At 41.7% G+C, this 25,322-nt stretch overlaps 1 protein-coding gene across 11 annotated transcripts in view; it reads left to right on the top strand.

Moving 5' to 3' along the window:
- NARS2 (asparaginyl-tRNA synthetase 2, mitochondrial) overlaps window positions 1-25,322 on the top strand; it is a 149,213-nt gene that overhangs the window by 25,424 nt on the left and 98,467 nt on the right. For 10 of the 11 annotated variants that reach the window (XR_016233124.1, XM_089331741.1, XM_017344384.4 and 7 more), the window contains one exon: window positions 460-540. Coding sequence is in view for 10 of the 11 variants with exons in the window: in XM_089331741.1 (XP_089187867.1) it covers window positions 460-540 (81 nt within the window). In the remaining variant the exon portion in view is untranslated. Of the gene's footprint in view, window positions 1-459; window positions 541-6,692; window positions 9,796-25,322 lie in introns of those variants that run through there. The other variant, XM_008263396.5, reaches the window with a different exon arrangement.

Raw genomic sequence — 25,322 nt, 5'->3', positions numbered from 1 at the left:
AGCAATGTGAACAGCATCATGATGCATTAGCTGTGTGTGAATGGAGTGTGTGTGTGTGTGTGTGTGTGTGAAATCATGACCAGTACATTAGAAAAATGAGAAGAAGAAATTACTAGTAAAGTGAGAGCCTGAGGACCTGGTTTCCAGTCTTGATTCAGTCATTGGCCAGTTGTATAGCTTCTGGCAAGTCACTCAATTTCTGAGGGCCTCAGTTTCCCTATCTTTGAAAAGAAGTTGGACTGGCTAATGTTTAAGTCTGTTCCTAATTTAAAATCATTCATGCCGCTGTGCATAGTAAAACATTGGACTGTTGTTTTAGTAGTCTTCTAGGAGTATTTGAGGAATCAGGAGAAATTTGGTGTCCTATTAGTGCCATTTTAATGGTATGTTAGGGTGCATGTACTTGAAATTGTTTCATATGCAAATATACTGAGAAGAGTGCTTTTCTTTTTCTTCCAGGACCGAGGATTTGTGCATATTCATACCCCAGTAATCACATCCAATGACTGCGAGGGGGCTGGAGAACTTTTTCAAGTTGAAGTAAGTTGTACTACCCATCTGAAGAGATATGAGTGTGTTACTGTTTGATATTTTCTCCTGAGGGCTTGCTTTAACTTAAGAAGTCCTGAGGACCAAAAACTATGACTAGAACCTGAAATTGTCAGTAGTAACGCTAAAAAAAAGTGTAGAAAATTCAAACTTCTCTGATGTCCTCTCCTACCTGCCATATCACTTACACTGTGATTGAATGGAGTGAACTTTTATTACTCCATTTGCTTTTCTTAAGTCACTGTGAATCAGTGAACTACAGGAATTTGTAGGAATTAATAAGGATTTTAATATAAATTTTTTGTGCACATTCAACCCCCGTTAATGTGTTTGGACTTAAGTCCCCCTTTTTTTGGTGAGAATTTATTTATTTCAAAAGTAGAATTTGGCTCAACAACACCCACCCCAAAGTTCTCTGAATGGCTAGGATAGAGTTGGGCCTGGTGCAGAAGCCAGGTACAGGAACTCTATCCGTGTCTCCTACATGAGTGGAAGGAACCCAGTTGGCTGCCTGAGTCATCACCACTGCCTTCTAGGGTCTACAATAGCAGGAAGCTGAAGTCAGGAGCCATAGCTGAGTACCCACATACTCTGATGTGGGTATTTGGGCATCTTAACAGGCAACTTAATGGCTAGGCCAAATGCCTACCCCAAGTTTGTGTATGTATGTGTGTGTGTGTGTGTGTGTGTGTGTTTATTTCAAAATGTATTTATTTATTTGAAAGGCAACGTTATAGAAAGGGAAAGGAAGAGGCACAGAGAGAATCTTTTATCCACTGGTTCGCTCTCCAAATGGCTGCAACAGCCAGATCTAGGCCAGACTGAAGTCAAGAGCCAAGAACTACATCTGGATCTCCCACATGAGTAGAGGGGCCCAAGCACTTGGGCCATCTTCTGCTCCTTTCCCAGGCCATTAATAGGGAGCTGGATTGGAAGTGGAGCAACTAGGTCTCAGGAGGCAGGCATTGCAGGCTGTGGCTTAACCTGCTATGCCACAATGCCAGCTCCTAGCAGTCATATTTTGAGCTCCCAATGTGTACTAGGCATTGTTAGCTTGCCCTTATTTGGGGTGAGAAAACATTACCAGTTTTGTTTTTTTGTTTTAAAAATGTATCTATTTGTTTGAAAGGCAGAGTTACAGAGAGGCCGAGGCCGAGGGGGTGGGGTGGGGGAGATTTTCACTCCCTAGATGGCCGCCAACAGCTGGAGCTGGGCCGATCCTAAGCCAGGAGCCAGCAGCTTCCTCCAGGTCTCCCACTAGGGTGCAGGGGCCCACGGACTTGGACCATTTTCCACTGCTTTCCCAGGCCATAACAGAGAGCTGGATCGTAAATGGAGTAGCTGGGTCTTGAACCGGTGCCCATATGGGATGCTAGCACTGCAGGCGGTGGCTTTACCCACTATGCCACAGTGCTGGCCCACCAGTTTTTCTTACTTCTAAGCATTTGAAAGCTTTTGAATTTACCAGTTTCACAGCTATTTCAAATTCTTGGCCAGTAGTAAATAATGTTGTAGAGTGGTACTTTTTTATTTATTTATTTTATTTATTTATCCAGGTCTCCCACTAGGGTGCAGGGGCCCACGGACTTGGACCATTTTCCACTGCTTTCCCAGGCCATAACAGAGAGCTGGATCGTAAATGGAGTAGCTGAGTCTTGAACCGGTGCCCATATGGGATGCTAGCACTGCAGGCGGTGGCTTTACCCACTATGCCACAGTGCTGGCCCACCAGTTTTTCTTACTTCTAAGCATTTGAAAGCTTTTGAATTTACCAGTTTCACAGCTATTTCAAATTCTTGGCCAGTAGTAAATAATGTTGTAGAGTGGTACTTTTTTATTTTATTTATTTATTTACTGATTATCTCTAAAAATCAAGATTCTTGTTTATATATTTGATGTATTCTATCAACTGATAAGATATATATAACTGCTTTCTCTAGTTCAGTGCTTTCTTACTTATGATAATAACACTGCTTGTTTCTATTATTGAACCCAGCTATTCAGCGAGAGAAGTGTCTGACTTATTGGGGTCATTAAGAATAAAAAATACTATCTTCATATATGATTTAAAGAAATCTTTATAATAATTAGCCTTATACAAAGAGAGTATAAATGCCTTGTTGAACATCAAAACTACAAGTATTGGCATCTATATATATGAATTTGAAGAAGGCAGCAAATGACAAAGTAACAATTTATTAATTCTAAAAAATACTTTCTCCAAGTATTTACCTTGTTTACTTGAAAGGCAGCATTACAGAGAGGGAGAGGCAGAGAAAGAGAGAGAGAGAGAGGTCTTCAACTTCTGGTTCCCTCCCCAAATGGCTGCAACTGCTGGACCTGGGCCAGTCTGAAGCCAGAAGCCAAGAGCTTCTTCCAGGTCTTGCACAGGGGTGCAGGGGCCCAAGCTCTTGGACCATCTTCCAATGTTTTCCAAGGTGCATTAGCAGGGAGCTGGATCAGAAGTGGAGTATCCAGGACTTGAACTGGCACCCATATTGGGTGCCAGTGCTGCAGGCAGTGGCTTAACCCGCTGTGCCACAGTGCTGGCCTCTACCTTGTTTATTTTCTCTTTGTACCTTTATGCTTCTGAATATTGAAGTTAAGAGAAACTCCCCTCATTAAATACATTTTATAATCCCTTATTTTAAACCATTGAAATTTAACAAATAAATGAAAACAAAAGAAAATTATAATTTGAAATAATTTTTAAGTAAAATTACTCATAATTATTAAAAGTACCCAGTTTAAACAGTTTTAAAAGTACTTAACAGGGTCGGTGTTGTGGTATAACATGAAGCCACTGCCTGCAAGGCCGGCATCCCATTTGGGTGCTAGTTCAAGTCCCAAATGCTCCACTTCCCATCCAGCTGCCTGCTAATGGCCTGTGGAAAGTAGTGGAGGATGGTCAAGTGCTTGGGCCCCTTCAACCATGTGGCAGATCCAGAAGAAGCTCCTGGCTCCTGGTTTCAGCCTGGCTCAGCCCTGGCCATTGCAGACATCTGGGGAGTGAACCAGCGGATGGAGGATCTCTTTCTGTCCCTCTCTGTCTCTGACTTCTAAATAAATAAATATTTAAAAACAAACAAGCAAAAAACAAGCCTTAACAAAATTAAACAGTGATGCATTTGGAGATGAGTACTTTACAACTAGGCACGTCCCCTAAGCAGACCTGGATGATTAGGTCTTGTGAGCAAGTTTTCTGGCTTCTGCATAACCAAAGCTAGTACCAGGTAGGTAGGAATAAAAAAGAAGAAGTCAAATAGTACTTCTGAAGCTTAAAGGAGATTTGTTCTGTGTTTGTTTTTTAGGTCATAGTGGAATTAGACTTGGCTATTCAGAGTACCAGAATGCTCTTGATTTCCTTGATCCTGGGCTCTTGCATCAGGGTCTAGATCAGGTTTCAGTGTGTGATCTGTTCTTCAACTACTCAGACTTGCTTTTGTAACTGCCAACCCTCTTTCCTTTGAAAGCAGTGCTCTTTCTTTCTTGCTTTCTTTTTTTTTTTTTTTAAAGATTTATTTATTTGAAAAACAGAGTTAGAGAGAGAGAGGTCTTCTATCTGCTAGTTCACTCCCCAAATGGCTGCAGTGGCTGGAGCTGAGCTGATCCAGAGCCAGGAGCTCCTTCTGGGTCTCCCACATGGGTGCAGGGGCCCAAGCACGTGGGCCGTCTTCTGCTTTCCCAGCCTCATTTGCAGGGATCAGAAGTGGAGCAGCCGGGACTCGAACTAGCAGCCATTATAGAATGCTGACGCTGCATATTGGGGCTTTAGCCCATTGCACCACAGCACTGGCCCCCCAGCAGTGCTCTTACTCACACCTCAAACACCTCTGTACTTCCAAGATTCATTTTGTTAATTTCTTTCTGGCTGTGTGTAGAGGCATAGAAATTTGAATCTTGACACCTAGTTTGATCTCTCTCTTACACACCCACCTACCCACACATACACACACACACATTTATATACATATGTTAATGGTGTATTTATTTATTTGATAGGTAGAGCCAGAGAGAGAGAGGAATCTTCCACCCACTGGTTCACTCCCCAGATGGCCACAACAGCCAGGCCTGGGCCAGCCTGATGCCAGGAACCAGGAACTACATCAGGGTCCCTCACATGGCAGGGGCCCAGGCATTTGGGCCATCGGCTGCCTTCCTAGATGCATTAGCAGGAAGCTGGATTGGAAGCAGAGTAGGCAGGACTTGACAGCACCATGATATGGAATGCTTGTGTCATTAGCAGCTGCTTAGCCACGGTGCTGGCCGGAGGCTTATATTTAAATTCTTCCTTCTCTTAAAAGTGCTCTCTTTCTCCCTTACAGCAATGAGGTATCCTTAAGTATTTAAAGATAAGGATGCTTAGTGCCCATTCAGGTGTAAGGGCAGCCGTAAGAGTTCACCTTGAAAAAACACAATAAGAGCATATACTTAAAATACTCTTGTTGAAAAGTACATACATACACTATGATTTTGGTTTTGTTTCCTTCTGGCCCACTTTCTGCTTTAAGACTTTGGATATTTGTTGAAGTTTGGGAACTATTGAATACATACATAGTTGCATTCCAGGCATTCATTTGTTCTTCAGTAGACATTTGGTACCATCTGTGTTCAAGATGCTGCACTAAATGTCAAGGGGGTTATAAAGGTATAGCTGAGATTCTAGCCTATAAAGCTAGTGCGTTGCCAGGAGTTGATAAAGGATGGAGGATGCTTTTCATTCACTCTTGATCCTACTTATCCTACAGTATTACTTGTTTGTGTGATTGGTCCTCTTTGCCTTATAGCACTAGCAGAGTTTGCAAAATTATGTTGCGACTTTACAGTTGTGGCCTAACTACAGATAGTCTCCAACATAATTTTTGGACTCTGCAGTGGTGAAGAAGTGACACTCATTCAATAGAGATTGTAGTTTTGAATTCTGATCTTTTCCTGGGCCAACAATCTGTGATACAATGCTCTCAAGGTGCTAGGCAGTTCCCAGTCAGCCATATGAGGACCAGGGTAAACAACCCATACTCTACAGTGTGACTGATCTACCATGTTCAGCATATTAGGTGTATTAAGTCCATTTTCAACTAAATGATCATGTACTCAACCTAAAATGGGTTTATCTGGATATAGCCCCATTGTAGGCCCAGGAGCTTCTATAGTTTGTCCCTAAGAAGATAAAGAGATAGGCCAGCACCGCAGCTCAGTAAGCTAATCCTCCGCCTGTGGCGCCAGCACACCAGGTTCTAGTCCCGGTCTGGGCGCCGGATTCTGTCCCGGTTGCTCCTCTTCCAGTCCAGCTCTCTGCTGTGGCCCTGGAGTGCAGTGGAGGATGGCCCAGGTCCTTGGGCCCTGCATCTACATGGGAGACCAGGAGGAAGCACCTGGCTCCTGGCTTCAGATCAGCGCTGCGCGCTGGCACGGCCGCTTAGGGGGTGAACCAATGGAAAAAGGAAGACCTTTCTCTCGGTCTGTCTCTCTCTCTCTCTCACTGTCCACTCTGCCTGTCAAAAGAAAAAAAAGATAAAGAGATTGTTTTAATAATTAGAATTGTAGCAATGACTGTAGAAGTTGTTGGGAGACTAAAGTGAAACTTTTTATATAATCATTTGAGATTACATTGTTACCAATTAGGTAGTATGGAACCTAGGGGAAAATTTATCAGTGAGGGACTGACTTGAATAGAAAAATCTTGAAAAAGATTATGTTAACTTGACTATACCTTAGTGATGATGTTCTGTGTAAGCAGAACAGTGTGAAAACAATCAGAATTGAAATGAGCAAGGAATTTATATTAGACTCCATGTGGACAGATTAGAAGATTGATGTTGGGAGAAATCATAGAAAATAAAGTTGGATAGCTTTAGGAAGGAATGAGGAGATAGAGTATGTTTTTTTTAAAGTTTCATTGAGACATATTTCATATACCATCAAATTTACCCCCTTACAATGTACTGTACAATGTTTTTTAGTATATTGTGCAGCCAGTCACCACGATGTAATTGGAAGATATTTCCATCACTCCATAAGTCTTGTATGCATTAGCAGGCACTAGTTGTTCCTATTTCCAGCTCTAACTAACCACTAATCTATTTTCTTTCTTTTTTTTTTTTTTTAAGAATGAAGATTTTGAAGGTTTTTTTTTGTTTTTTTTTTTTTTGTTTTTTTTTTTTTTTTTAAATTTGAAAGGCAGTGTTACAGAGGGAGAGATAGAGACAGAAGAGAAGTTTTCCATCCAATGGTTCACTCCCCAAGTGACCACAATGGCTGGAGCTAAGCTGATCCAAAGCCAGGAGCCAAGAGCTTCTTCTAGGTCTTCCACGTGGGTGCAGGGGCCCAAGCACTTGGGTCATCTTCTGCTGCTTTCACAGGCACATTAGCAGGGTGCTAGGTGAGAAGTGGAGTAGCTAGGACTTAAACTGATGCCCATATGGGATGCTGGCACCATAGATAGCAGCTTAACCTGCTATGCCACAACACTGGCCCCACTAATCTATTTTCTATACATTTGTCTCTCCTGAAACATTTCATAAAAATGGAGTCATATAACATATGGTCTTTTGTGACTGGCTTCTTTAACTTAGCATAGTGCTATTGAGGTTTATCCATGTTGTAGCATTTATCAATGCTTTATTCCCTTTCATATCCAACTAGTGTTTCATTGTGTGAATGTACCACATTTTGTTTATCCATTTATCAGTTGATGGATATTTGTGTTATTTCTACTTTTTGGCTATTATGAATGCTGCTGTAAACATTTGCAAAATTTTCTGTGGATAAACATATGATTTAATTTCTCTTGGGTGGAATTTCTGGGTCATAGGGTAGCTATGCTAAACATTTTGAAAAACTGCCAGACTGTGAAGGTATTTCAAAAAGATCCTCCAAAAATGCACCTGAGGGTGAAGCGAGGATCCAGGAACCCAGTGCAGATTTCACGTAGGTGGCAAGGACCTAATTATGTAAGCCTTCACTATTGCCTACCAGGGTCTGCATTAATAGGAAGCTGGAGTCAGGAACCGAAGCCAGGTGTTAAACCCAGGTACTCTGATGTGTATCCTAACCAGCATCTTTACCACTAGACTGAACACCCACCCCTTAAACTTAACTTTTAATTCTGTCTTTCCAGGAACCTTTTTAAATACCCTTGTATTTTCCAGAGTGATCATGCCATTTTACCACCAGCATGAATGAAAGTTCCAGTTCACTATGTCCTTGCCTACACTTGTTACTTTTGATTTTAGTCATCCAGATGGCTTTGATGTCCATTTCCCTGATGACTAAGGATGCTGAGCACCTGTTTCTACACATATCGACTCTTGTGTATCTTCCTTAGAAAAACATCTCTGCTAGTCCTTTGCCCACTTTTTCATTGTGTGGTTTTCCTTTTTTTTGTTATCATTGAATAGAAGTTTCTGTATAAACTCCATTATTCGAAGACTGATTGTGCTTTTTTTAAAAAAAAAGATTTATTTTATTTCTTTGAAAGGCAGAATGACAGAAAGAAGCAGAGACTGAGAAAGACATCTTCCATCTATTGATTCACTACCCCACTACCTGTGATTGTCACTACCTGTGACAATCAGGGCTGAGCCAGGCCAGGAACTCCACCTATATGGTGCAGGGGTCCAAATACTTGAACCATCTTCTGCTTTCCCAGGCACGTTAGCAGGGAGCTGTAACAGAAGTGAAGCAGTCAGGACTTGAACCCATGCTCTAATACGAGTTGCAGCATTGCAGGCCATGGCTTAAACCACTGTGCCACAACACTGATAATGCACTATTTTCAGCAAAGTCCTGGGCATAAATCCCTCCACAAACTGATGTAATCAATTTCAGAACCCTTGTTGGGGATAGTTCGAAGTTTGGTTTTTGTTTTTTTGGTTTTTTTTGTTTGTTTGTTTGTTTTTTGACAGGCAGAGTGGACAGTGAGAGACAGACAGAGAGAACGGTCTTCCTTTTACTGTTGGTTCACCCTCCAATGGCCGCTGCGGCTGGCTTGCTGCGGCTGGCGTACCGTGCTGATCAGAAGACAAGAGCCAGGTGCTTCTCCTGGTCTCCCATGCGGGTGCAGGGCCCAAGCACTTGGGCCATCCTCCATTGCACTCCCGGGCCACAGCAGAGAGCTGGACTGGAAGAGGGGCAACCGGGACAGAATCCGGCGCCCCGGCCAGGACTGGAACCCGGTGTCCTGGCGCCGCAGGTGGAGGATTAGCCTATTGAGCCGCAGCGCTGGCCCCAAAGTTCGGTGTTTTGATAGTTCCAAGGTGGGTGTTTCTTACCCCATAAGGGCTCTTCACAACTTTCTTTCCAGAAAACTAGCAGGTCTACAGTTTAGCCTTTATCTCCAGTGAATCTATCTCAAGTTGCTTTCACCACAAGCACACTGTTTCGGAGAGTACACTCTAGGTGCCTTTCCACACTGTTGCACATGAAGTCACCTCCTTTAGGGAGAGAGTTGGGCCTCTGTTTATGCCTGTTTTCCCATCCAGGCAGAATCTCTGAGCCAGGCCTGTCAAGCTGGAGACAGGGACAATGATGTTTCTCTCCAATTGACCTCCTGACTTAGGAGCTCAGTGTTTGGTGGAGGGGGTAGCAGCATACCCAGGTGTCATTGTCTTTCCCTCCTGACGTGGAACCCACACCCTGTGAGCTGGGTGGTCCTTTAACTGGGAACAGGGGCATAAACAGAGAGACCCTTGTGTGGGTGGCTGTCAGTCTGGTGTGTGTGTCTGTCATGCTGAGCTGTGAAGGGAAAGGAGAGAATAGACCTAGTTGAGACCCTACAGACTCTATCCTTACCAAATTTTAGTGACTTTTCTTGAATAGGTGTTTCTTCATTTGTTGTGTACTCTTAAGGGCATTTCCAGATACTGCAGGGGTAGGGAACCTTTTTTCTGTCTAGGGCCTTTTGGGTGCTTATACATCATTCATGGGCCATACACAATCATCAACTTAAAAATTAGCCTGCTATAGATTTGTCAAATTTCAAGTCCCGCCTGTGGTTGTCATAAGCAGGACCAGACCAAATGCCTTATGCAGGCCTTATGCCGCCCATGGACTGGACATTTCCCATGCCTGCTTTAAATGGTTGGTGAGAGGGAGGTTGTTTTTGTTTTCTGTAACTTTGGCCAGTTTCGCTGAGTAGTCGGTCTGAGAAGCTCCCCCACTCTCATGCCAGAAAGTGGGGGAAAGGCAAGTCACACTTTGACTCCTTTTCACCAGAACGATCTTCAGTTTCCTCACTTGAAAAATGTGAGTACTACTATGCTTATAGGTTATAAGGAGTAAGTGAATAACACGTATGAAAACTTTAAAATGCTAATTGAAAATAAGGAAAACTTGATATGCAGGAGCAGCACTTTCTCTTTTCCAAACTGTTGTGCCTTCTAGAGAAATATAACAAGAAGTTACTGGATCTCAGAAACTTGGGTGGTTGTAAAGTTTTATAGCTAGGTTATTTATGGCACATATCCCTTGGGTTCTGCCTAATTTTTTTTTTTTTTTTTTTTACTTTTTAAATACTCTTACTTATTTATTTTTAAACTTTTTAAATGGTATATGGGCTAACTCGGGTCAAACCTCTTCTGAAAATGACAGTTTTTCAGCTAATATTGATACAAGTGCGTCTTCCATCTGTTATTATGCTTGTGTTCAGTCCCCTCAGCTCCTTTTTAACATTCAATTGTTCTTTAATGGTTTGTTGCAACTCAGTTTGCCTCTGCACCTAGAATGTGTAAAGCTCCCTTTGGAGAGGAGCTGTCTCTCCACTCTATCTAGAACTTTAACTGCTTACTAATATTTTCTAAAGGCTATTTTAACTTTGCAGTGCTTTTCTTCTTAAGACTAATAATTTTCTTTGCTGTTCAGGATGTCTTTCTATGAAGGTGGAGCATTGTCTGCATGACACTACAACCTATCTAGGGAGATAGACTGTCAGTACAATTTGCCCCGGGCATAGGGCATACTCTTTTGTGGAATTTGGATTTTTTCAAGTATATATTTATTTTATTTATTTGAGATACAGAGAGAGAGAGAAAGAGATAGTTTCCATCCTCCAGTTCAACAACAGCCAGGGCTGTGCCAGACAAAAGCTGGAAACTGGGAACTACAGTTGGGCTTTCCTTATGGATGACAGGGTCTCAACTACTTGAACAATTACCTGCTGTGTCCCAGGATGCACATTAGCAGAAAGCTGGAATCAGGAGTGGAACTGGGACTCAAACCTCAGTCCTCTGATAAGGAATGTAGGCATTCCAAGCAGTGTGTTAACCACTATGCAAACACCTGTTCCTATTTGAGGTTTGCATCCTATGCATGTATTGCTTACAAACAAAAAAAAGAAGAAAAGTTTATATATATATATATATATATATATATATATGTATGTATGTATATCTCCAAAGTATGCAATTCAAAAGTTAAAGAACATAAAAATTCAACTTCCCATTTACTCGTGACTCCCAGCCACTCGGATCTCCGTGATTATGTTTCCTACCTCTTCATCCAGAGGTGTTTTATTTTTACACAGGACATATGTATCTTTTTGTACATTTAATTTTTACACAAATGGTAGCTTACTGTTCACCAAGGTTCTACGTCTGCTCTTTTCATCTTTCGGTACCTCTTTTTGCTTCTTCCAAAAATCTTCCCCCCACCTGGGGGCCAGCAGCATGGCGTACTTGGTTAATCCTCCACCTGCGGCGCTGGCATCCCATGGGGCACCGAGTTCTATCCCTGTTGCTCCTCTTCCAGTCCAGCTCTCTGCTGTGGCTCGGGAAGGCAGTGGAGGACGGCACCGCATAGGAGACCAGGAAGAAGCATCTGGCTCCTGGCTTCAGATCGGCATAGCTCCGGCCGTTGCAGCCATTTGGGGGGTGAACCATTGGATGGAGGACCTTTCTCTCTCTCTCTCTCACTAACTCTATCAAATAAATTAAAAAAAAAAAAAGATTTAAAAAAATCTTCCCCATTGTTTTAAAAGTACATGCTATTCCCTTGTATTGGTGTAAGCATTTTAATATATTTAACCTATTCTTGTACTGATGGAATTTTTACTGTTTCTAGTCTTTTAAAGCTATTGTGAATATACATTCAATATCGTTACACACTATTTATTTTGCACATGAGTGAATACAGCTGTAGAATCTAAAACTTCATAGAGACATTGTGATAGATAATTTTTTCTTAAAGGAGGTTGTACTAGTTTTTATTTGTAATTGAAATCAGTGGTCAGAATGTGGTATCAATTTTTTTCCAATTTTAATTTTATGTATTACTTTCTCAATTAAAAGTAAGGGAGAGAAAGAAAACAGCACACTAGATTAAGAGAAGCAAGGCTGGCCTCAGGCTGTTGTGCTTTCCTCTGCATGGTGTTTAGGCTGCTTCCCTGTGAACTGAGGATCTTGTGATTTAACACCATGGTTTAAAAAGAGAAAAAGAATTCCCTCAAGACAGTGAACTAAAAGAACCCGCTGTTGCTTCTGTCCAGAAGGCCAAGCTCTTTCTTCCATCCTGCGGTATCCACTATGTAAAATACATTCTGAATGCTCACAACCCATTAGCCACACAACTGAACTAAAATTGTGCTGTTTGACTTATCCTATAAATATTTCTTAAGTCTCCTTTTCTGTAAAACATACTGTGCTACTGCTGTTTGACATACAAAGTTATTTCTGTTTTGCCTTTCAGCAACATGAATTAAGATTTTTAAATGAAAAAGAAGAAAACCAAAATCCTACTATAATAAATGCCACCAAAATTATTTGAATTTGAAAGCTAGCCATATTTTTTTAAAATATTTATTTTATATACTTGAAAGCGTTACAGAGAGAGGTAGAGAGAGAGAGAGGTCTCCCATCTGCTGGTTCATTCTGCAAATTGCTGCAGTGGCCAGAGCTGAGCCAATCCCTGGGAGCTTCCTTTGGGTTCCCATGTGGGTGCAGGGGCCCAAGGACTTGAGCCATCTTCTGTTGCTTTCCCAGGCACATTAGCAGGGAGCTGGATCAGAAGTGGAGCAGCCAGAACTCCAACCAGTGCCCATATGAGATGCCGACACTGCTGGCCAGGGCCAGCTGGACCACAGCGCCAGTCCTGAAAGCTAGCCATATTAAAAACATTGCAGATATTATAAGGATGCATTTTGTCAAATCATTGTAAATATAAAAATATTGCAAAATCTGAATCCACTTGTCTTGTGGCTCATTATTTTATAGTTCTTTTAAATTGATTCTGATGCCAGCATTTTTTAAAAGATCTATTTATTGGGGTTGGTCTTGTGGTACAGCCTCCTGCAATGCCAGCATCTCATGAGTTTTGGTTCAAGCCCTGGCTGTTCCACTTTCCATCCGACTCCATGCTGATGCTCCTAGGGAAGCAACTGAGATGGCCAAAGTGCTTGAGCCCCTGCCACCCACGTGGGAGACCTGGACGGAGCTCTAGCTCCTGGCTTCCACCCAGTCTTAGCCATTGCAGTCATTTGGGGGTAAACCAGTAGATGGGAGATCTCTATTTCCCCACCCCACCCCACCCCGCCTTCTCTGTTTCTGTCACTCTGCCTTTCAAATAAAGAAAATAAATTATCTTGGAAAGACAGAAAGAGAAGTCCTCCTTCACTCTCCAAATGGCTACAGTGGCCAGGGTTGGGCCAGGCTGAAGCCAGTAGTCTGGAACTCCCAGGTCTCCCATGTGGGTGGCAGAAGCCCAAGTGCTTGGGCCATCTTCTGCTTTCCCAGGTGCATTAGTAGGGAGCTTGATGGGAAGCAGAGCAGCCAGGACTTGAACCAGCTCTGATTTGGGATGCCAGTATCACCAACTGCAGCTTAACCCATTGAGCCACAACCCTAGACCCTCATGTTCCTTTACATATTATATGATCTTTGCAGCAACCCTTTGAAGTAGGACTCTGTTGGCCTTGAGGAGGGCAGAAACCATGTCTGTCTTGTATACTTTTGTTCAATAGTTGGCTTATGTATAGATGCTCCATAAATGCTTGCTGACCATGCTAAACAAACAAAAAAAAAGGAAGTGAACATTTGCCATAGCAGTTGAGACACTACTTCAGATGCCCACATCCCATATCAGAGTGCTGAGTTTGAATCCTGGCTGTGCTTTTAATTCTAGCTTCCTTCTAAGGCATACCCTGGGAGCCAGCAGATAATAAATAGCTGAAGTAGCTGAGTCCCTCCCACCTGTGTGGGAGACCAAGATTGGCTTCCCAACTTAAGTCTAGTCCAGCCCAGGCTGTCATGAGTTGAGGAGTGAACCATTGGATCGGCAGTCTCTGTCTCTCTGTTTCTCTCTCTCTCTCCCTTTCAAATAGAAAATACATAACAATTTAGAAGTTTTTTTAAAGATTTATTTTCTTTATTTGAAAGGCAGAGTGACAGAGATGGAGGGAGAGACAGAAAAAAGGAACCTTCCATCTGCTGGTTCACTCCCCAGATGGCTGCAATGTTCAGGGCTGGGCCGGACTTGAAACCAGGAGCCTATAACTTCCATCTAGATCTCCCACGTGGGTGGTGGGGGGCCCAAGGACTTGGGCCATCTTCCTCTGCCTTCCCAGGTGCATTAGCAGAGAGCTGGATCAAAAGCAGAGCAGCTGGGACTGCAGTGTGGGAAGCTGGCATCCCAGGCAGCAGCTTAATAATAAAAAGGGGTGAACCTTTGGCTTAGTTGTTAGGATCCCAGACTACCTAAGTTTGATACCGACCTCCAGTCCTGATTCCAGCTTCCTGCTGTTGTAGACCCTTCCATGGTTCATGTAATTGGATTCCTAACACCGGTGTGGGAGACCAGGATTGAGTTTCTGCTTTAGTCCCAGCAGGGGACTATTACAGACAACTGAGGAGAGAACCAGCAAATAGAAACACTTTCTTTCCCTACTCTTTCTTCTGGTCAAATACAAACATTTGTTGATTGAATTACCTTTGTTTTTTGATGAAGGAGCTGAGCTGAGCTGTGGGAAGCAGAGGAAGGACTGAGCTGTATATAAAACAGAGATGTTTGGCTGTAAAGCACAGTAAATGCTGCTGACACCTACCCCACTGACTTCTGAGGTCAGCCTTTGAGAAAAGATAGCAGAATACCCACTAAGGTTCTGAAGTTAAGGAAGGCTCCATTTATTAGTTAACTGGTAACTCTTAAAGAATGAGCACCTCACTGAAGTAAAGCATTCTTGCTGTGTCTTCCCACGCTTTTTATATTCCTTGGAGAAGGAGTGTAATGTTTACTGACAGCCTGCTATTGGCAAACACTATGGAGTATTGTTCTTTTTTACATAAATAACTAGTAATATTTATCTCATTTTATTAAATATTGAATATCAAATTATATAAGCTATATAGATAGTGTGTGGCATATGTTTATACTGACTACTAAACTTAAAAACTAGATCATAGTACCTTTGTGTTTTTTTTGTTGTTGTTGTTGTTTTTGACAGGCAGAGTTAGACAGTGAGAGAAAGAGACAGAGTGAAAGGTCTTCCTTCCATTGGTTCACCCCCCAAATGACTGCTATGGCCGGCAGGCTGCGCCAATCTAAAGCCAGGAGCCAGGTACTTTTTCCTGGTCTCCCATGCGGGTGCAGGGCCCAAGTTCCTGGGCCATCCTCCACTGCCTTCCTGGGCCACAGCAGAGGATGAGGAGCAACTGGGACAGAACCGGCGCCCCAACCAGCACTAGAACCCGGAGTGCTGGTGCCACAGGCAGAGGATTAGCCTAGTGAGCTGCAGCACTGGCCATTACCTTTGATTTTTAACTTTATACCTTCCCCATCCCATCTTAATCCCCTTCCCACTATGTTGAATTTTACATTTATTATTCACGTGGTTTTTTTTTAAGTTTTATCACTTAAATATACTCCTAGACAATGTATTGTTTAGTTTTGTAGTTTTCACCTTGCATAAATCGAATCATACTTTTTTTTTTTTTTTTTGTGATGAGCTGCTTTTTGCTCAGTATCATGTTCCAATTAAGTGAGAATCTCTAGGAATGAGACTTAAGCTTTAGTATTTTTCAGAGCTCTCTGGGTGATTTCAATATGCCTTCAAAGTTGTATGCAGAGTTGGGGAAGTACATGTTTACAGCCTCAGCTTTCCTGGATAAATCCAAATTTTACTGGAAGGGAAATATTTAAACTCCCACCAGCAGGGTATGCTGTTCTACATCCTTGGCAACATCTGCTAATATTCAGTCTTTTAAAATTTTGCCTATATCATGGATGTAAAATGGGATCTTAATGTATTTTTCTGTTTAAAAATGTATTTGTAAGACATGGAGATGGAGACAGACAGAGAAAGAGAGATTTTTGACCTGCTAGTTTACTCCCCAGGTGTCTGCCACAGGCAGGGCTGGGCCAGGCCAAAGCTAGGAGCCCAGAACTCAGTCTAGGTCTCTGAAATGGGTGACGGGAACCCAGGTACTTACTTGAACCATCACCTGCTGTCTCTCATGGTACACATTCATGGAAGCTGAAACTAAACCAGAGTCTGGACTTTAGTTGCACCTGAAATGGAATGCAGGTGTCCCAAGTGCCATCTTAACTACTAAGCTAAATATCCACCCCTTAATGTGGTTTTAACCTGCTTTTTCTGATTAACTATTGAGATTGAGACTCTTTTCTTACAGTTATTAGCCGCTTGTTTCCCTTTCTTAAGTATTTTCTACTGGGTTGTCTTTATATCAGTCTGTTTTTATATTCTAGATAATAATCCTTTATTGACTGTGTTAATACAGATGTCTTTTTCCAGTTTTCTTGATATTTGGCTGTTTAATTTTTATTTTTTTAATTCATTTATCTGAAAAACAGAGAAAGTGACCCACAGAGACCTGCCACATGTTGATTCACTCCCCAAAATGCCTGCTATAGCTGGGGAGTGGGCCAGCCTGAAGCCAGAAGCCATGGACTCTGTCCAAATCTCCCACATGGGTGGCAGGAGCCCAACTACTTGGGTGGTTAGAGAAAGCCTTACTAAGAAAATGTTTTAAGAAAAATGTAATGGGATCGACACTGTGGCACAGCCAGTTAAGCTGCTGCTTAGGAATCCCATATCAGGTGTTTATTCAAGTCCTAGCTGCTCCACTTCCAATCCAACTTCCTGCTAATGTTCCTCAGAAGGCAGTGGATAATGGCCCAATATTCAGAGCCCCTATCCAACCAAGTGGGAGACACAGGTGCAGGTTCTGACTCCTGGCTTCAGCCTGGCCCAGTCCTGGTTGTTAGGAAGAACATTTAGTCATTTAGCAACAAGTACAAAGGCTATGTAGCTAGAATGGCCTAAGATTTTCAGAAAGTAACTGTGAAAACCAGTATGGCTGCAGCATAAGGAATAGGGGGGAAATAGTTGGAGTTGAGGTCAGAGAGGCAGAGATTGGGAGTGACATTCAACTTTGTGAGGCACAGTGCTTTTTGAAAAATAACAGCTATATTGCATTAATTCCTTATTGCTCCCAAAATGAAACACAGATCATGTAAACATTTTATACACTTAATTAACAATACAATACATATAAAGAAGAAATAAGATGAAAGTGTATTTCATTATATAGATTGCTGTGGTCTAGGAGAATATAGGTATATAGTATATATAAGTTTATATGTGAAGGGACTTAAAGGAGTTCATAGAAATGGAGTTATAAGGTAAGTTTATTGTGGTGCAAAAAGATTTTGAAATGCATAAATTTTGTAGTATGTATTTCCCATGGACTTTTTGAAGACCTCTGTAAATTTGTTGACTGTGATAGCTAGATATTAGGACTTAGACAAGTATGCTATATTGTTGACTTAGATATCATAACATTGTAACAATTGGCTTGGTGATGAGATTTGTGTGAAATGAATGATTCTTGGTAGATTTCTTTTTTTTTTGACAGGCAGAGTTAGAGAGAGAAACAGAGAGAAAGGTCTTCCTTCCATTGGTTCACCCCCAAAATGGCCGCCACAGCCGGCGCACTGCGCCAATCCAAAGTCAGGAGCCAGGTGCTTCCTCCTAGTCTCCCATGCGGGTGCAGGGCCCAAGGACCTGGGCCATCCTCCACTGCCTTCATGGGCCACAGCAGAGAGCTGGACTGGAAGAGGAGCAACCAGGACTAGAACTCGGAGTACCGCCACCACAGGTGGAGGATTAGCCTAGTAAGCCACAGCCCTGGCCAGGGATATATTTTTTAATTTTCCTTTTTCCTGGACTATATTTTCCCAGAAGTAGTTATATTGGCTAATTCTCCTCTGCCAGCAAACTTTGAACTTTTAATATAAGGAGTATTATTTTTTCTATGAAGGACTGTTTCCAACAGAAAAGTGGATTTTCCTTTTTTTTTTTTAACTGAACTTTGATGTTGTTAGTGTGGATAGTAGAATTCAATTACAAAGTCATTAATGAAAAGAAATGCTTAGCTTCATAAACATTGGAAAGCCTTTTGAGTTTTACTGCTTAGGGGCAATGCCATTTTTTTTTAAGGAAATGGATTTTTGTTGGAAATTAGACATTTATCTTATGGATGTGGTCCTTGAAGGGAAGTTTTCATGGACATTATTGCCTTTGAGGGATACTTTGATCCCCAAAACATACATGAATTGTTTTTGGATGTCATCAAAATAGTGAATTTTGGTTTCCCTATGGTGGTTTATTCCTAAGCACAAAAGCCAGAAATGAAGGACAGCCAAGCCCTTCTGGTCCAGCCACCACTGACCTGCTTTCCTCTATGCACAAGCATAAGAAAATGCATTCTTTTAGTGAGTGTTGACTAGGATTAATTTAAGATTTATTTGTATTTATTTGAAAGATAGAGTGTCAGAGAGTGAGAGGAGAGCAGTTGTATGGGGGGGGGGGGGAGGTAAGGCAGGAGGGAGAGAGAAAGAGAGAAAGAACACTCTTCCAGGGACCTGGAACTCCATCTAGGTCTTCTACATGAGTAGCAGGGGCCAAATACTTGAGCCATTTTTGCTTTCTCAGGCATAGATGGAGCAGCCAGGACTTGAAGCAGCACTCTGAATTGGGATGCTATAGTCACAGGTAGCTTAACCCACTGTGCTACTACACCAGCTCCAGAGTTAAATTTCTACTTTTGGAGAAGATGTGGGAGATGAAGGACTAGGTGAAGTGCAACACTTTAAAAAAATAAATACATTGTGGTAACTCGTTTTCTGCCCCCTTCTGTCTCACTCTTCTTAGAAAGAGATCTGATAGAAAAATTTGGGTAGCCCCGTACAGTTTTGTTTTTTAAGTATATTTTGATAGTTTTGAAACTATTTTTAATGTTAGTCACACCCTTTGTGGGGATAAGTCATTTGGGAGTTCAGCGCCAAAGCAGGTTTTCCTTCTCGGGGAAGGGACTTGGAAATGGGTTGAAAGGGTCGTTAATGAAGTGGACCAAATCACATCCATCTTCATAGCCCCCGTGTGTCAACTCCTAAGCCAATTATCTTTTGGGTGATATCGTAAGTAAATGTATGGCGCATTTCCTCCCCACAATCCCCTTCACGTTTGGAAGCAAATTTGCCTTTTAGCCATTTAACATTGTCTGTCCTCAAAAAAGTAAAGCAGTATTGTTTATTCACCTTTGTTTTTCCTCAGCCTCATCCCCTGATCTTAAGAGACTTCAAGGCCTCCTTACTACGTTCTTTCCTTTTCTTTCTCTCTTTCTCAGACTGCTCAGCAGGAGAGCAGACTGTATACAAATAATCTGAGCTAACAACTTCCTTCCCTACTGATCAAATAGTTGCTAAACAGAAACCTTTCTCAAGGCTGTAAGTGGGCGTTCTGGTTGGTGGGTGTTCTGGAATGTAAATGGACCTGTATTTTAAGAAAGATTATTTTTATACTAGAAGTTCAGTGCACTGCAAGATGCACATTTGTGGCAGTTGGAAAGAATGAGAACATAAATTGGACTTAGTGGAAATTATTAGACCCATGAAAGACCTAGATATATGGCTTGGTGATAACAAGAATATCCTGAAACTAAGGTAACTAGTGAAGTTGCATGCATTTCATTGGGCCTCTTTCCCATGGCTCCAGTGTTTGTATATGAGATGAGTTCTAACAGTGTGCCAGGGCAATTCCTGTAGCAATGGCAGCAGACCCCCTTGTGAGACAGCTTGGTAGGGAACATAAAACTACCAAGCTGCACATCTTTGGGGGCTGTATGTCAGATTTTGTCCCTGTGTGTTGTTTTATATGATCAGAAATCAAAATCGCATACTTTGGAATAATGTACTTTTTTAGAAAAAGTACTTTGTACCCTATAGCTGTTATGGGAGTATGTTTCCCGGGTTTTATTCCAAGTTTTTGCCCTTGTGTGAGATAAAAATTCAAAGCAGATTCTTAAGTGGGGTGTGTAAATGAGAACAGGGTTTATTTAAAGTGGGAAGATGAAATAAATGCTCATGTGTGAGTGTGGGTAACTCCACAAGGAGACGACCAGAGCAGTGCCCATGAGGAGAGAGTTTATGGGAGAAGGCAAGAGAAGGGGCCAAGAAGAGACAAAAAGGAGCTTTTTCTGGGAGTTTTATGGCACCTCCAGGTGTTTATCTTCCATGTGTTCGTCATGGCATCTCTTCCTCCTTCCTAGTCCCAGATGACATGCAAGTGCATCATGGGAAAGTAGGGGTACTGGATTGACGGGGAGGGTTGGAGTTACAATGCAGTGCTACACAGAAATTATGGTAAAATTTCTTCTAGCTTCACTTATTCCTACCAAACTCCCTACTTAGCTCCCCCATATCAGAGTTAGAGGCAGAGCTCTGGGAAACAGAAACTGTGAGGAAATCTTGCAGCTTATTTATTCCTAACTCCCTGCCCCGTTCCCCTGTATCCTCACATCGTTTCAATTCTAAAGGAAGACATCAGGGAGCAACCTATTATATTAGGTGATTATACTAGAAACTGAGAAACTTGGATTCTACTGAACTTGCCAGAAATTAGTTGTATATGATATTTGGCTTAACATTTAACATACATTTTTAACCTTAAAGTCTTCATTTGCAAAAGGCAAACTGGTACGCTGGTGCTGTGGCATAGTGGGCTAAACCTCTGCCTGCAGCACCGGCATCCCATGTGGGCACTAGTTTGTGTCCCCACTGCTCTTCTTCCAATCCAGCTTTCTGCTTATGGCCTGGGAAAGCAGTAGAAGATGGCCCAAGTGCTTAGGCCCTTGCACCTATGTAGGAGACCCATAAGAACCTCCTGGCTCCTGGCTTTGGATCGGGTCAGCTCCGGCCATTGCAGCCATCTGGAGAGTGAACCAGCTGCTGGAACACCTTTTTTTCTATCTCTCTTCTGTCTGTAACTCTGCCTCTCAAATAAATAAATAGATATTTAAAAAAAAAAAAAGCAAATTGAATTAAGATCCCAATCCTATCCAGCTTAAAAGAGCTTTGCTTCTTCATCAGTCTCATGAAAGTTATGGCCTCCCTATAAACCCTTAGTTGGGATAAACCAAAAACAGAGGATTCACTGGTTTTATGTGGCTTACAGGTAATGAGTCCTCTCCCTTTCCTGCAGGATCTTTAAAGGAAGTTGCAGATTGGAGTAAACAGGGCAGTGGCTACTCTGATTTTGGATGTTTTGGGTTTCTGTGCCGTTCTTTGTGTTTATGCATTCTGTTTTCAGCTTTCCTCACTGGGATTATACATAAACAGAATAGGCAAAGAGGTAAAGGTGGGGGCACAAAATAGAAAATGGGAAACCCAGGAGATAAAATAGGATGTGTATGCTTCACGATTATGGAGGTCAAGTAAGTTTTCCATTGTTGATTGTATTCCTTTCCACTGTTCAGCTGACTCCTGTTTACTTGGTCCTTGCTGCATATTTTACATGGGGACACAGAGTTGTGTGAGTTTTTCTGTTCTATTCCCTTGAGATTGTAACACTACTCAGTTACATTTGTTCTGCTGTGAGAACAGATAACTGTAGGGCAATTCAAAATATTTGTTTAATATTTTCTTGGAAGTCCACACAGAAAGAGGGAAGATTTTAGATGTCTGTGATATGAAACTTGATGGGTTACAAACATCTTAATTTTTGTGATAGTTCTTGATTTCCCTTTTCTTGGTTCTGTTATTTTTCTGTCTTCATTGGCAGAATATCCTAGCAAAGTGTTTTCTATTGTAAATGATAGAGAAAGGCTGGGTTTAATTATGTTGCAGTAATAAATTTTATATGATCAAGTAAAGGTTAGTTAAACCATACAGTATTATAATGGGAGGGACCTCAGAATCATCCACTTTATTGATTTCAGATGTTTTTGCTCTAAAAGTCTTTCCAAACACAATCTTATATCAAGACCCAATATGCAGATAGATGAAATAATGAATATGTTTATCAAATAGCTCAAGTCTGCATTCTTTGGTTGATATACTGATACTTATGTGAACATCTAACCAAACATTAGAAACTTGAGATATTGGGGCTGGCACTGTGATGTAGAGGGTAAAGCCACCATCTGCAGCGCCAGCATCTCATATGGACACCAGTTAGAGTCCTGGCTGCTCCACTTCCAATCAGCTCCCTGCTAATGCACCTGGAAAAGCAGCAAAAGATGGCCCAAGTGCTTGGGCCCCTGCATCCATGTGAGAGACCCAAAAGAAGCTCCTGGCCTCCTGGTTTTGAATCTGTTCAGCTCCAACTTTTGCAGCCATTTGGGGAGTAAAGCAGCAGATGCAATATCTTTCTATATGTCTGTCACTCCCTATCTCTCTGTAACTCTGCCTTTCAAATAAAAAAAAAAAAAAAACAAACCTTGAGAGATTGCAGAAGTCTTGGTTATGTAGGACTTTGTATATACTGCAGGGCCCTTGACTCTTGCCTACTGAATAGTACTATAAACTCCTCTAAGTATTTATTAGGGAGCATTGTCTCTAAATTATAATTATAATCTCTCCCTGGGTGATTTTATCCAGTTCTGAGGCTTTGTGCACCATCTACGCACTGATGGCTACCAGACATTTTTCAACAGCTTCGGTTCTCTTTGAGCTCCAGAGTTGTAGAAACCACTGCCCATTTGACATTTTTCCTTTTATGTCTTATATGCACTCAGAAATAGCATGTATTAAATAAATTTATATTAAATAAACTTCTTGTTTTCTTCCCTTCAATACCTCTTTCTCTTCATCTTTTTCATCTCAGTAAAAAGCTAATTCTGTCCGTTCATTTCTAGAAGTCAGACATAAATTCATGCTTCTCCTATCTCTGCCAACCCCACATCTACTTCATGTAAATTGTGTTGCTTTACCTTCAACAGAAGTCTTCAGTTCCACCATTTTTATTTACAGTGTTAACTGGTCTAATTCAAGGTATTGTTTTCTTGGCCTCTGATAGATTGCTGTACTTATACTCTTGTCCACTTACTACTATTCTCCACTCAGACCCTAGGATAATATGGATCATGCCACAATCCTACTTTTTTTTTTTTTTTTTTTTTTTTTTTGACAGGCAGAGTGAATAGTGAGAGAGACAGAGAGAAAGGTCTTCCTTTTTGCCGTTGGTTCACCCTCCAATGGCTGCCACGGCTGGCAGATAATTTTCAATTATCTTTATATACAGAAGATCAATTTAGCATATATTAAGTAAAGATTTCAACAGTTTTTACCCACACAGACACACAAAGTATAAAGTATTGTTTGAGTACTAGTTATAGAATTACTTCACATTGGACAACACATTAAGGACAGAGATCCTACATGAGGAGTAAGTACACAGTGACTCCTGTTGTTGACTTAACAAATAAACACTCTTGTTTATGGCGTCAGTAATCACCCTAGACTCTTGTCATGAGTTGCCAAGGCTATGGAGGCCTTTGGAGTTCGCCGACTCTGATCTTATTTAGAAAAGGTCATAGTCAAAGTGGAAGTTCTCTCCTCCCTTCAGAGAAAGGTACCTCCTTCTTTGATGACCTCTTCATCCCTCTGGGATCTCACTCGCAGAGATCTTTCATTTAGATGTTTGTTTGTTGTTGTTGTTTTTTTTGTTTTTTGTTTTGTTTTGTTTTGTTTGTTTTTTTTTTTGCCAGAGTGTCTTGGCTTTCCATGCCTAAAATACTCTCATGGGCTTTTCAGCAGGATCCGAATGCCTTAAGGGCTGATTCTGAGGCCAGAGTGCTGTTTAGGACATCTGCCATTCTATGAGTCTGCTGTGTATTCCACTTCCCATGTTGGATCATTCTCTCCCTTTTTTATTCTATCAGTTAGTATTTTCAGACACTAGTCTTGTTTATGTGATCCCTTTGACTCTTAGTCCTATCATTATGATCAATTGTGAACAGAAATTGGTCGCTTGGACTGGTGAGATGGCATTGATACATGCCACCTTGATGGGCACAATCCTACTTAAAACATTTCAGTCGTCGTTTTGTGTTCTTAGGACAAAATTCAAACTTCTTATCGTGATCTGTAAAGGCCATATAATGTGACTGCTGTCTGTCTCTCCAGCCTCATCTTGTTAGCACTCAGACTTTATCCCTTAAGCCGCAGTGACCTGCTTTCTCCTTCTCCAATACTCATGTGTGAAGCCCCCTTCCCATCCTGGATGTCTCTACCGGCTGTTCCTTTACCTGGGATGTTCTTCCTGGTTCTTATATATAGCAAGCACATTTGCATGCTTCAGGGCTCTTACTGCCTCAGAGCACTCCCCTCACCCCCACTTGTCATTGCCTTGTTTCTTTATTAGTTTACACGTTCATTTTCTTTCTTCCCTTCTCAAATGTGAGCTCTGAGAGTTTACATTATCATCTGAATTATTTTGTCTGTCTCCACAGTCTAGCACAGTGCCTGGATGTAAGGACAGAAGAGGATCATTATTCCTGTTGCAGGGTGGGGGGGAGGGGGTTGGGCATTGCTGATAGGGTTGAGAAGACTTCATGGATAAGGGATTTTTTTGAGCCGCATCTTGAAAGACAGGTAGGAATTTGCCACATGAAGATGATAGATCAGTTTTCAGTGGAGGAAGCCATGTGCTGTGTGCAGAGACTTGGAGGTTAGTGAGAGCTTGTTGCAGTTAAACATAACTAGAATGCAGAATGTGAGTGTGGATTTGGGAGAGGATTTAAAAAAACAAATGCATATTGTGGTTTCAGGAAGGGTATGGGAAATCATCTGGTTTTCTTTTTTATTTTATTTTTTTGTGTATTCAGAATTACAATTTTACAAAGATTATTCTGGCAGGAGGCTTGGGATTTGAAGATTTTTTTTCAAGAGTAGAGGACTGAAATTGCTGCGTACAGCTTCTTTTACTTGGTCATCTTCAATTCACTGGGCCTTGGGTTAAGAAACTCACATTGTGTCCTGTTGGAGAGTTTTTTTTTTTTTTTTTTTTTTTTTTTTAAGATTTATTTATTTCTTTGAAAGTCAGAGTTACACAGAGAGAGAAGGAGAGAGAGAGAGACGTCTTCCATCTGCTGGTTCACTCCCCAAATGGCTGCAACAGCCAGAGCTGAGCCAATCTGAAGCCAGGATCCAGGAGCTTCTTCCGGGTCTCCCACGTGGGTTCAAGGGCCAAAGGACTTGGGCCATCTTCTACTGCTTTTCCAGGCTGTACCAGAGAGCTGGGTCGGAAGTGGAGCAGCCAGGACTTGAACCAGCGTCCATATGGGATGCCAGGACTGCAGGCAGAGGCTTTATCCACTAGGCCACAGTACCAGCCCTGAGAGAGGTTGTTTTGATACAGTAGTTCCTTAACTTCTTTTGTTAGAAGAAACTAACTCTGTAACTCTTTTGTTACAGAGTTTGTTTAATTAATTTTAAACAAAAGAGTTACAGAGGACCCCAAAGAGCCTGTGTTTTGTGACTTACAT

This window comes from Oryctolagus cuniculus, chromosome 1 (assembly GCF_051225735.1).
Source record: "Oryctolagus cuniculus isolate XC-2025 breed Fujian yellow rabbit chromosome 1, ASM5122573v1, whole genome shotgun sequence".
In the NCBI taxonomy this organism is placed as follows: Eukaryota; Metazoa; Chordata; class Mammalia; order Lagomorpha; family Leporidae; genus Oryctolagus; species Oryctolagus cuniculus.
This window is presented reverse-complemented; position numbering and strand designations above follow the sequence as displayed.